The 14262-nt window shown below is 37.2% G+C and overlaps 1 protein-coding gene across 2 annotated transcripts in view; it reads right to left on the reverse strand.

Moving 5' to 3' along the window:
• CysRS (cysteine--tRNA ligase, cytoplasmic) overlaps positions 1-14262 on the reverse strand; it is a 340710-nt gene that overhangs the window by 107077 nt on the left and 219371 nt on the right. For both annotated transcript variants that reach the window (XM_090386775.1, XM_090386776.1), the window contains one exon: positions 13390-13538. In XM_090386775.1, the coding sequence (XP_090242901.1) occupies positions 13390-13538 (149 nt within the window). The remainder of the gene's footprint in view (positions 1-13389; positions 13539-14262) is intronic.

Consider the following 14262-nt stretch of genomic DNA (forward strand, 5'->3'; position numbering starts at 1 on the left):
GAAAAGAAAGAAAGATTCTATATATATATATATATATCCAAAGTATGTAAAATGCATAATCAATAAACTAAATATAATAAATACCAAATTTATGCTACCTATATGATATATAATATACCACATATGTATATGTTTAACAAAGTATGGATCTCTTTCTACATTAGCTACGTACTATTATCTTTTTGTAAATTAGCTATTCGTCGGGCTAACAGTCATCTAGCCAGCTAACTACTAAATTGGGATATATTAATTTTAGTTAACCGTAATATATTTTGGTTTTGTGATCTAAAACTAGATTACCTTCATTTAGTATTGCTATCTCATATTACATAGCTATATTCTGGACACCGTTAAGCTGGACGATGACTACAGAAACGGATAGCCTGTTAATTATGGTTGATACATTGAGAGGGTTAGCCCTCGAAAAAGTCCCTTTCAATGTATCTATATACCTATAATTAACATAATTTTATATTATAATATAATTTTGATATGTAAGGTTTTGCCTTATGTTATATTGCACATATATTTTTTTTCTAGGTTGCAGTAGGTGCGTACATAGGTTCTTATGTTTCTTGGGCCATTATATTACCGGTTGGTATCTCGGTATACACTATAACCTGCTAAATTTTGATTATAAATACACCATTAGACTCTACCATTAAAACTAACATATTAAATAATAAAATATATATATATAGCGAATAGCTGTTGAGGTGTTGATTGATGTTACGATACGTGTGTATCCGCACGAGTATCTTTAAAAATAAAAGTACCTATTTTGTTAATAAACAATTTATGTGCTAGTCCACATGATTCTAAAGAAAAAGGTTAGGTTACCCCCTCCATTTTGGGAGGGGTTCAAGCTCCCATGGGATTCAAGTGGAGGTAACCTGACCTTTTTTCACCATTATGGAAAGCGTTCATTAGGGCAAGTTACCATCAGTGCTTCTGAGTGCTAGTAAAATGATACTAACCCAATGTTATTGCGTGTTGTGTTTGCGCACTAATCATTTCATCGTTTGCCACGCCTATCTGTCAATCAATATATCATTCTCGACTTTGCTCCAGATCGATAACACCTACTGTCTGTTTACCAAGCGAACAGCGCTAGAGTGCTGTATCGGGAAACTAATTTTCCATGTAAGTTATCCGATGTTTTTCCTTGTTCTTGTGTTAGCTTTCTTTACTTTCACCGATAGCTTAAATAAATTCAAAGAGGAACTGGGAAAACTTTTAGAGGGAATGGTGTGTGAAATTGTTTTTTTGGCTGATGCTACATAAGCTCATACACTTTCTTTCTTGCATCACATGCCTCCATTACTACTACTACTAACTCCCCCTTGTTTAAATTTTTGCTCTCAGCCATGCTGCAAAAAATTGTATGCTAACTTTTTAAGAAATTTCATTTCTTAAAAATTTAGCCATTTCTCACTGCTGATAGAAAGTCGTAATTGACAGCACAGAAAAGTTGTCACTGTCTCTCATTCAAAACAGTTGGACACTGCAATTGCTAAAGCAGTTATGTAAGTAATGTCAAATATCCACTAATCTTTACAAAACTAAAATACTACTGCATGGACTGAGTATATGATACAAATGTATATAACTTCCAAGTGATAGAAGATATCTTCAAGTTTTTATTCACCAATCAGAAAATGTGCATGCTAATGTACATTTTCTGACTGCATTCTAATGAAAAAAAAAAAAAAAAATAGATGGCAGCATAATTGCAAAACTGTAATCTTGAAATTTTAAAACAAAATTTTAAAAAAGAAATTTACAAACAAAATTCCATCTTCTTGGCTTTGTCATCAATCAAAAACTTCTGTATGAGCTGTAACTCGTATGGTTCATCTTCAGATAGTAACATAACATTTAAGCTCACAACTATGTCACGTGGATTTCCTTTGGCTTTGCATAAAACTTTCTCGAGTCTGTAAAAGCACAACAGTGCTTTCACAGACTTTTGTTCAGATAACACTTCTGCCAGGATGATTGCAGAAACATGCATCCTTTATGTATTTATGTAGCACTGCGTAACTGTGGGTCTACTCCCTGGTTCCTTTTTAAACTGTTTGAAATTTACACATAATAACAGTGGCAGACTGCAGCTTGTTGAATCAAAGACCACACTGCAACTTCTTGGGTTTGGTAAATTCCACCATGATTATTGGTGGAATTTACCAAATTACCTACATTTTTATTTGCATATTACAAATTGAATTCTGTATATAGACTTGCTACAGTACTGTTTTTTTTTTTTGTTTCTTTTAAATTCTGGAAATGGCATTTTTTAGTTTGGAAATTTTATCATCTTGCTAAGTGATAAAAACAGTGAAACTGCATTGGACAGTCTAAATAAGTTTGTAAAGCGGTGAGTATTAATGACATATTGTGCCTTCTGCTCTGCAATTAATCCATAGTTATCACAAGTCTAATTAGCGTTACTGTAATGACTTTGACCTTCACTTGTTTTCATTACAAATGCCTGCTGACCCATGAAAATGCATGTGTGTGTGTGTCAATTATCCTTGAAAGTGTCCTGTCTAGGGAGGCTGAAAATACCAAAAGAATGCCTACTGAAGTGTCCGTACCTCTCTTTCTTTGGAGAGGTCAACTAACATACAATTTCCGATACTTCTGACTGAGATCCAGGCCCGAGTGTCTCCTTCAGAGGGGTTTCACTATATATAAATATACATAAATATATATATATTTATGTATATGCCATACTACTGGCTGATGTTTTTTATTTTAAATATCATATTTATTTTAATTATCAGATATATATATATATATATATATATATAAAATTCGTAAAGAAAGAAATGTTTTGTTAAGCAAGGTACTTTTGTGTCATTATTTGATTTTATGATGACTAGTTGCTTCATTATTTGGGATATTCTGGTGCATTGTTAGTTTTTGCCCATTGTGACATATTTTATGATGGTGATGTTTTAATAAAATCTTACACTAGTATGTAAAAGGCAGAATAAGATTTTTAATTTAAATATACAATAATAACATAAACAATAAATTTTGGGTCATATCTTGTTACGGGCATGAAAGTCAGTTTACTTTACAGATTTTGGAGTTCTAAACATGGAAATAATGCTTAAAATGGCAGATTGGCTCTTCTTTTCAAAAAAAAAAAGTAGTTTTTTTATATTTATACAAGGTATTTTTTATTTATATAGCAGTAAGATGTAGCTATGAACATGCCTGTATCACACATGGGACCTTTTTTGCCTTTCACTTGTATTCAGCTTCAGGAACATCCCTTTTTACCATCCAACAATAATCAGCTAACATAGCAGCACTCCATTTGCTTTTGTATCTTTGTTCCATCGCTGATGGCACCACAGTTTGGCAGAAAGAAATCCAGGTTTGAGTGCAAGAAATGCATCTTTAATGACATGTTGCACCCCAGTTTTTCGTAAGAAGTAATGAGATCTTCCATAAGCTGCCGGCTTTAACATTTCCTAGAAAACCGGTCGAAATTTTGTAAACACTGATTTCTCGCTATCACTAAAGATACATTCGAAAGGCTTTCTACATTGATTTCTTGCTATCACTAAGGATACATTCAAACTGATACGTCTTTGAAAATGCCTAATTTGTGGACCAATGAAAATGCCTACCTTAATCTTCTCTGTATTAAGTTTTGGGAATTTCTCTTGAAGTATGTGAATGCAAAACCGTTCACTTCCTAAGCCTTGGGCTCATGAAAATTTTTCATGAGCCCAAGTTTGATGTGGAGTGGTGGAAGCAAAACCTTATTTGGATCTACCAGAGGTTCAAATGCTACGTTCTTAATTCCAGGTGTTAATGATTTTCGCTGATGCTAACTCATCTTCTCGTAGTGCATATCCTTGGCACGACTATTCCACTCACAGAGAAAGCAACAATACTTAGTGTAACCATTTTGTAGTCCTAATAAAATGACGATTGCCTTTAAATCATCACATATCTGCCACTCATACTTCTGATAGTGTACACCTAAGAGGAGTACACTATCAATAGTGTATACCACATTTGCATATGTTTCTTTTTTGTGCACGGCACATGCAAGAGATATTGAAGGCAGCATATTTCCATTGTGTAATAACACAGCCTTAAGGCTAACCTTAGAAGTGCCTATAAATAGTCATCAATCTTTGGGAACATGCCTCATGTTCATTGCTGCCATTAGACCATCAACATCCTTACAAACGAGTTCACCTTCTGTTTGATAGAATTTTATCATAGTCTTTATTTTTTTATTATTTATTTTTTTTTTTTGAGTATGAAATGTTGTCACTTTCACAGAATGAGCTAGAAGATTCCACTGTTGTAGCCTCGAAATCAAAAGCTCTTACTTATTCTTCAGCAGTTCAAAGTCCCTAATGAGGTCATTAAGCTCACTTTTTGTGATCTTATGTGGTTCAGAAGGATAAATGTTTGGACAAAATGGTGGATCCCTTGATGTAGATTGCTACTGTACTTCTTCATGTATATCAAATTGATGTTCATCAGTGTCTTCATCTTCATCAGAGTCTACAGAAAAATGATCAGGTGGTTCAGGAATATGTAGCACTTCACTATGAGGCATGGAACAAATTGCGGATGGTATATTTGGGTACGTCACCGTTCACTTTTTCTTCACTGTCACCCCTTTCCTAATAGGAGATACCATACAGAAGTAATAGTCTGTGACATGATTTGTTGGCTCTCTTCATATCATGGACACTGTGAAAGTAATAAAATGTCCCTTTTGATTCACCCATGTGTTGAGTTTTGATGAAAGGTAGTACAGCATATGTGTGGAGCCCAGGTCTTATCCTGGTCGCCTACTTTACACCCAAAGTACAAGAAGTAGGCCTTTTTTATGGCTCCAGTTAAGGGACGCTTTCTTGAAGCTGCTAACGTGACTTCTCCACGTACCTAACAGAAGTCATCCAGAATATTCACACAATTATGGGACATATTAATCTTACATGACACAAATGCTGCACAAAAAGTAGTAATCTCACAGAGAACAACTGTTAACTGAGAACAAATCACACAGTACCTAGCCGTATTCAGAGTTGAAGATGCATGTGAAGCAAAAAACAACTGATCACTTGATGCAGAGTGAGGCGACAGTTGATGATCACATGATAAGAGCATGGTGATACTGAGACTGCAGTGTTGCCATGCATTTCGTCAAGACCCATAGTTGATGATATAGAGTAACTCACTAATACGAGACCCCAACTGTATTTCGAAAATGAGAGCCAATCGACAAATTTTAATGTGATTTTCGTGTTCAGCAGCATAAAATTAGTCAAAATTGGGTATTTTCATTTTCATAACATTTTGGATGTTGACCAGCGTAATGTTAACAAGGGAAAAAATATTTAAACATTTAGTTATTTACACATTCAACAAATACAAATTTGTTGAATGTTCAATTTTTATAAGATAACTGTGCCAAGCAGGCACTTATATAAGGTTTAAATTCATTTCTGGTATAAAGTATTTAAAATTAGCAATTGACTTTGGACAGCTATTTCAGCTTAACTTTTAAGACTATAAGTGAAAATTGATGTTATAGTAAATCTCATGTCCAAAAGGTAACACTTTACAATGAGTGAATAGTTCATGAAGAATCAGTCTCCTATATGCCTTTATCCATAAAGTTAACTTCCACTAAGATTTGGAATACATCCATTGGAATAAAAATTATATACATTCTAAACTTCTTCCTTTTTTAGCCATTAGTGATAATTGTTTCTGTGCACCTCAAGCATTTAAAAATAAGGTTGTAATATAAGCCTGTGAACTGTTGAATGCAGCACATCTATGACATAACTATATTGCATGTACTGTGCATCAGCACAATGTGAACGTATACAAATCAGTTTCAATTTCAACTGATGTAAGGAGTGTATCGATCACAAATTAGAACTTGGTGCATTATGAGAATCTGAGACACTGAAGACACTTCAGTTTCATCTACAATTATTAATTATCCAGAAGTCAGGATAATTTATTTTACTTTAAGGAGATGATTAACTACTGAGAACCTCTGTATTACATTGTCTCTCCTGCATACTGTTTTTTTTTTTCTTGTTGTTGTTTGGTTTTTAGGAGCATTAGCAACTAAGGCCATTGCTCCGGGAATATGCGGTGGTCATTCCCTGACCTTTCACCATCCTCCGTATTTGGTGGTGATGGGCTCAAACCCCGGTCTAATCAAGAAGCGTGTGCTATGCACTGTTGCCTACTAGATGAATAAACTCTCTAATAATGTTTTAAAGTAACAACTTGGATGCAAGTGATTTTCTCTTTAACCTTGGTGCAACCAATGGAAGTGATGAATTGAAACCAATCACATGCTGTGTGGTTTTCCCTAATTAATGCTGGGCAACTATTTCAGCTTAACTTTTGCAAATCTCACTTATGGTCATGAAAGTACAAAGGCTTACAAAGGTTACTATTCACAAGTAAGGAAACAATACAACATACATTGAAATTTTAACAAAAGATTACCATTAAAAATGTTAAGCTGAAGTAATATATTGTAAATTTAAATTTTGTAAGTTTTGAAAGTTCAAATTTTACTTAAATAATGATTGCTACAAGATCCACTTACAATACAAAATCCAAGGACATCAGGACTCAGACGGAAATGTCTTCGGGCATTTCCAGTGTGAGTCGAGACTTTGTTGTTTGTTTAGCCTGTGGCATATATTCTAAGGTTGGTCTAGTAGACAGACCTAGCTCATCTGATGATTCTTTTCTTTGCAACCAATGTAAGGAATGTACTGACCTCAAATTAGAACCTGGTACATTATGAGAAGAATTTAAATCAATGATAAAGTGAGCGCTTGCCCTAGAAACAAATGTGATGCACCCCCGATTCAGGTTCCAGATACGAATAGTCAAGTGCATACCACTCTGTTTGAAGGTGATCTAGTTTTATTGAGAGTCTTTATTGTCAGGGAAATGGGTTACATTTTTGGTAATAAAGATAGGTGGTCCAGAACCAGAGTGTTTGCCAAGAGCAACAATTGATGATATTACCAACATTGTCAGAAATTAAGGGAGGTAAATTGGTTTGGTTTTGGTTTTTATGGCACAAAACGTCCAAGGGACTTTTTGTATCATGGCATGATAAAGAGAGCATTATTTTTCATGTGGAGACTAATGATAATAAACACACAAGACTTGACCATCTGTTGGATAAATATAGGACCATGCTGAAAAAGATGTCACGAGTTAGGTCAGAATGTGCATGTGTCTGCAATTCTGCCCAGACACGATAGTTGAGGTGGGTTAGGAGTCGTTGACCTGAGTCTCTAGGGATGACAACGAACACATCATCTACATAGCGACACCAAAAGGCGATGTGATCTGGTGCGTGTGTAAACGCACGTCCCTCTAACTCCTCCATCACGATGTTTGCTGTGACAGAGCTGACAGGGGAACCCATGGCTGTGCCATGTATCTGCTGGTAGATGGAGTCGTTAAACATGATTGCACCCCCTGTTAAGCACAGTCTGAGGGCGGCGGAAATGTCATCAGGCGTCAGCCTAGTTCTGTCGCTAAGGGTATCATCGTTGTCCAAGAGTTGTTTTGCGCAAGAGATGGCAAGTTCCACTGGGATGGAGGTAAATAGTGATATTACATCGAACGAAGCCATGACCTGATCTTGTGAGATGGATAAAGAGTGGATCCTTTCTATGAACTCAACACTGTTGGAGACGGTGTAGGTGGTCTTGCCAACTAGAGGAGAAAGAAGTCTCGAGACAAACTTGGACAGCTCGTAAGTCGGTGATCCACAGCAGGATACAATTGGTCTTAGTGGTGTGTCTTCTTTGTGCACCTTCGGCAGGCCGTAAAACCGTGGGATCTGACACCCGGAGGCACGGAGGTGATTACGGGTTGACTGTGTGATTTTTTCTTGTTTCAGCCAGCTGTTGATGAGGATATTCACCTCTGACTCCCATCGTTCCAAAGCTCTGTTGGGGTTAACGGCTAAGGGTTTGTAGACGGAAGTGTCTCGTAAAAGCCGTAAGGCTTTCGCCATGTAATCAGCGTGGTTCATCACAACCGTACGACGGCCTTTGTCCGCCGGTAGGATGACGATGGACGAATCCTGTTTCAGTGCCTTGAGGGTAGAAATCTGCATACGGCTGAGGTTTGAAGAGACGGGGCGAGCATAGTGTAGAACTGCTGCAGTCTTCAACCGGATAGCGTTGGCTGTATCTTCCGGGAGGCGTTATAAGCTCGCTTCCACACCCAAGGCGATGTCGGTGATCGGTGGGTGCTTTGGAAGAACGGCAAATGTCATGCCAAGGGTCAATAAGTTTATTTGTTCTGCAGATAACTGCTTGCTGCTTAGGTTCAGTACAAAGTCCGTACAATTTGTGAGAGGGGTATTATGCTGGCGACGAAATTGTTGGGATTCATTAAATAAAGTATTGAACTTACGTTTCTGTCGGGCACAATAATGATCTGATTCTCTGACGGCCTGGTAACATAAAGTATTGATAACATTGGTGTAGACCGGATTGGGAATCAAAGCCTTAAGGTCGGCTAGTAGGCATGCTTTGCTCGCTGAAGCACGTTGTATGTCATGATGGAGGCAGCCAATCCATATGCGCAGTCTTGAAGCCGAAGTTCCGACAGGCACGTCCCATACGTTCATTAGAAAACGGTTGTTTGTACCGAAACCCTTTCGGTATAATCTTGTTAGCCTTGCATCTATGTGCAAACCTCAGGTGTTGTCTGGCACGGGCTATAAATATAAAATCTTTCTGTAGTCTCACGACCATATCATATGCTGGTATATGTCACAACAGATCGGTAGAATTCTAAAATCATATGGGATAAAGTGCATCCAGCTCCCAGGCAAGAAACTGCATTCTCTTATCTCCAACGTAAAAACACCCGTCCCCACTCTTCTACAGAGCGGTTTGGTCTACCGCATCTCTTGCCGTGACTGCACCAGCTGCTACTTTGGAGAGACTGGACGTCGACTCGAGAAACGTCTCTCAGAACATAAAAGGGCGATCCGCTTGGCAGATATAGAACACTCAGCTATCGCCGAGCATGTCTGGACAACCCGCCACGACATCGACCCACACCGCGATGTCGTGGACAGGTCCCACCATTACCTAAAGCGCACCTGGTTGGAATCGTTAAATATAAAATGCTCGGATGCCTCCTTGAACAGGAACAGTGGTTGCCAAGTTAACCCCATCACAGAGGCAGTAATTCTATCCATAGACAAACACTGGCCACGTCACCACGATATGTCACAGCCACAAGCATCAAACAATTAACCACGCGCCTCACGCACCATCCTGGCAGTGCCATCTCTATTCCAACTGCCATTCATGTATTCAATCTGAAGAAGGCTGCCTCCCAGCCGAAAGCTCATTAGTTGTATTTACAGTTTTGCTCTGAGCAACAAAAATAAAAAAAGTTTTCATCTTAGACGAAATGATTAAGAGACAGATCCAGGGACATTTAGATAGATATGGCATTCTGAAAGACACACAATATTGTTTTGTTAAAAGAAAATCATGTTTAAACTGACTTAGTAAGCTATTTTGGCACAGTTAGCATTAGCAGAGGCATATGATGCAAGAAAGCAAGATTATACAGCATCAGCCAAAAAAAAAAAAAAAAATCCAATTTCTCCCACCCATTCACTCTAAAATTTTATCCAGTTCTTCCTTGAATTTATTTAAGCTAACAACTTTTTTTCAGCCTGGTCTGTGCTTGTTGACAGGAGAGACTGCTTCTACAGGGATGGGGTACACTTAAATAGGTGCAAGAATATTTGCTGATGCTATCGAGGCAGTGTTAGGTGGGTCAGAAAACTGAGAGCTTGTGGGGATCCACAGACTAAAAGATTAACAGTGGCAGCAGGCAGAGGCAAAAGTGATTCTTGCACTGCTTCTATTAGAATGAGCAGCAGCCTGGAAAGCAAGTTGCTGGGTAATTCATGAACTTCTGGGAGATATCATGAAACAAGAAATACATGGGCTCTGTTAGGGTACCTAAGGCTAAGAACATGTGCATGTACACCAATGCAAGTAGTATAGTAAATAAATTTGATGAATTTTAAGTGCTGGTCAAGAAATCAAAGGCGGATATTGTCGGGATATCAGAGACATGGTGTCACACAGATATAAGCAGTGCAGAATTGGAATTTGGGGAGTGCAATGAATATATAAAGGATAGACAGGATAGGAAGGAAGGAGTGGTTACGCTTTAGTTAAGAAACACAAAATCTAAGGAAGTGCATCCAGTTGACATAGATGGACAGTGCAATGTAGAGTCAGTTTGGTGTGACATAAGCACTGGGAAAGCAAAAATGAGGGTAGGAGTCTGTTATAGGCCTAATGACTCTGATGAGTACAATGAAGAACTATACAGAAAAATAGAGTGGGCAGTAAATCAGAGTGTCTTATAATGGGGGATTTTACCTTCCCAGATATTGATTGGAACTTGCGGATTGGTCACTCATGCACTAGCAATGCTTTTGTGGATTTATTGGATGATTGTTTTCTACAGCAACATATAAGAGAGGCAACCAGAGGTAGTAACACTCTTGATCTGATTATCAGCAGTGATTATTCATGATAAAGAAACCACTAGGTGGCAGTGCTCACAGTGTACTGATGTGGGATTTATTTAAAGTACCTACCATCAGAGGTAAAAGGAAGGGTTTTTGCTTTCGTAAAGGTGACTAGTGTTCTCAGAGATTTTTTTAAGTTCTATACAGTGAGACCAACTGATGATGTTACAAACAGTAAATTCTAAATGGGAAGCATTCAAAGAAGTAATCTTGGAAGCTACTAGGCTTTTTGTTCCAATTAAGAAATACTGTTCTATATTTACGTCCAAATGGATGTCACAAGAACTAGTGAGACTCGTGGAAGAAGAAACATGCATGGGATGCATATAAATTATCAGGCGACACAGAAGTCTATGGTATATATAAGCTAGTTTGTAATAAAGTCAAAAAGGAGGTTAGGCAAGCAAAGGCAGATTGTGAGAAATCTTTGACAAAGGATGCAAAGAAAAATAGCAAAGACTTCTTTACTTATATAAACTCTAAAAGGAAGGTGATGAATCACATTGGTCCACTTGATATCAATGGTTTGATTGTAGATGATCATTCTCAAATAGCTACCAAACCAAATGAGTATTTCGCATCTACATTCACACATGAGGATTCATTCAAGGAGGAGAGGGCCAAATGTTTATCAAACTCTAACAGGGAGTTAAATTATTTTGTAGTAACTCAGAGAAAAGTGGGGTAGAAATGTTGAAATGAAACATAAGAAAGGCACCTGGGGTGGGTGGGATATATCCAGTTATATTAAAGAAGGTGGCAAAGCAAATAAGCAAACCCTTAGCCATTATTACAAGAGCATCCTTGGACTCAGGGGAAATTCCCACGGACTGGATATATGCAAATGTATCTCCAGTTCACAAAGGGGAGATCAAAAGGTGACACGAGTAATTACAGACCTGTTAGTTTGACTTCTGTTCCAGGGAAAATAATGGAGTCCCTGATTAAAGGGGCTTGGCAGTATCATCCAGAGAAGACTGCAGTAATAATTCACACACAACATGGATTTGTTAACAGGAAGTCTAGTCTGACTAATTTGAATGGATACTATGACATGGTCACAAAGGAACTGGATGGAAAAAATAATTTTGATATATACTTGGATTTCAGGAAAGCTTTTGATACTGGTGCATGGAGAAGACTACTGTACAAATTAGAACAGTATGGCATTAAAGGCAAGTTGCTATAATGGATAAAAGGATGGTTGACTGGAAGAAGACAATGAGTGGCAATCAATGGATATTGCTCTTCATTAAATAATGTTATTAGAGGTGTCCGTCAGAGTTCGGTGTTGGACCCATTGTTGTTTTGTAAATTTACCAATGATATTGATGACGGTATATCAAGCTTAATGTGAAAGTTTGCAGATGATACAAAGGTTGGGAGGATTGTTAATAACAGTAATGACAATATGCTGCTGCAACAGGATCTGGAAAAGTTGGGCAGATGGGCTGAGAAGTGGCAACTGAAGTATAACATTGACAAATGTACTAACTAAAATAGTGGAGAATGAAAGAGACTTGAGGGTAATTGTGCAGTCAGATATGAAGTTTTCTGAGCAGTGCAGACAGGCTGCCAGAGTAGGTCACAGAGTCAATGATATACAGGAAATTTGTGAGCAGGGATAAGAGGTGATTATCACCTTGTATAAGGCAATGGTCAGGCCACACCTTGAGCACTGCGTACAGGTCTGATAGCCTCATGTTAGGAAGGATGTAGACTTGCTAGAATGAATACAGAAAGGGCATCAAGACTAGTGAGGGGAACAAAGGGGTGCTCTTACGAAGAAAGGTTCAAGTTCTGCAAATTGTAGCGTCTGGAGACTAGGCACCTGCGATGCTATCTGATTAAGGTGTATAAGGCTTTGAATGGGCTTAGCAGGCTCAATGCTGATGGGATTCTTCCTCCTGCTCAGATTACAAACCTGAGGGGGCATAAAATGAAATTGAAGAAAGACAATTGTCAAATAGAAGTGCAGAAATTTTACTTTAGCCAGTGGGTAGCCAATGCTTAAAATAAACAGAAATGCAGGAAAACTGAGGACTGACCCTCAGTTTTTCTGCATTTTCTGTTTATATAAATGAAATCATCAACTTAAAACCCAATTCAAATATTTCTTGAAAAGGTACTTTTTTTAAAGGCATACACACAACTTTACACAATATTTATTTTTCTGACTTTTCCAATGAATTTTGTTGTAAAAAAAATCATTTGGGAAAAATTCACATGACAATTACAGCCATGTGGGCCATTTAGATTGGTATTAGTGTCAAGATATTGTATAAATTTGAAATGTATTTTAAGGAAAAAGGGAAGTTAAAATAACAAATGAAGATTAATTTTAAATTAAAAGTACTTCGTTCTACTAAACTTAAAAAAAAAAAAAAAAAAAAACCCACTATGGTCAAGAATAAAGTATTTACTTCAAGTGTGCATATGCTTGATGATATCATGCCATTATTAAAGCAAGTTGGTTACTCTGCTATGTATATTGTGTTGCAGGGCATGAAAGCATAATGAACATCTGTGAAAAGAAGTTTGTTGTAGAGTATTTATTTTTCCTTACTCATATGAAAATGGATATACTGATGGGCCCAAGTTCAAAAATATAAGGATAATGAAGGTACTCATATAGGCAGGATGGCTTAATAAAACTTTAGGTAGTGGAAACAGTTAATGCAACTTCTAGGCCGCTGTATATATATATCTACTTGTATAGTTCAATTCTAAACTTTGTTTTTTAAAAAAGTATGAAAATTATATATACTTACCCTAAATAGTTTAGTAATATAGGTAGCTACATTTTTAAGCAACAATCTATTTGGAACTAACTTCGCTAATTTCTTATCTCTAATGTATATGTTACCAGACACTATCAACTCTCTGATGTGCTCCAAGGCATTTCTGGTATCTACATTATCTGCAACAATAAATGTGCATTTCAACTCTTTGTTGATCATCAAAGAAAAATATTTAAATAAGATGTAGAAATCTTAAGAGCATGCAAACTCATATTAAGGAAAATTAGTTAAAAAAACAAAGCTAGTAATCCTTTGGAAAAGGATCTTTCATCATCATCATCATCAGCTATTTTCAATCCACTGGAGGATGAAGGCCTCTCCAGCAACTTTCCAGTTCCTTCTGTTTTGCACAATGGCCATCCATTTACTACCCACAAACTCATGAATTCCATCTATCCATCTCCGCCTTTGTCATCCAGGATTTCTTCTAGCTCCTCTTGGGTACCATTCTGTTATTTTTTTAGTCCATCGTCATCATGTCTTCGAGCTATGTGTCCTGCCCAAGACTATTTTAGTTCTTTAGTTTTGATAAGAATGTCCTTTACTTGAGTTTGCTGCCTAATCCATGTGTTTCTCTTCTTATCTAACAGTCTGATTCCCAATATAATTCGTTCCATTCTTCGCTGTGTAGTTCTCAGCTTCTCTTCCATTCTTTTGGTGGGTGCCCAAGTTTCACTTCCATAAGTCGTGGTGGGGAGTATACATTGATTCATTATTTTACGTTTCAGACAAACTGGGATATTGCTCTTCAGTACGTGACTATATTTCCTGAATGCTATCCATCCAAAATTTATTCTTCTCTTGACTTCCAGCGATTTATCATTATTACAGCTAATAACTTGT

The sequence above is a fragment of the Mastigoproctus giganteus genome, chromosome 12, assembly GCF_048544385.1.
Source record: "Mastigoproctus giganteus isolate SK-2022 chromosome 12, ASM4854438v1, whole genome shotgun sequence".
In the NCBI taxonomy this organism is placed as follows: Eukaryota; Metazoa; Arthropoda; class Arachnida; order Uropygi; family Thelyphonidae; genus Mastigoproctus; species Mastigoproctus giganteus.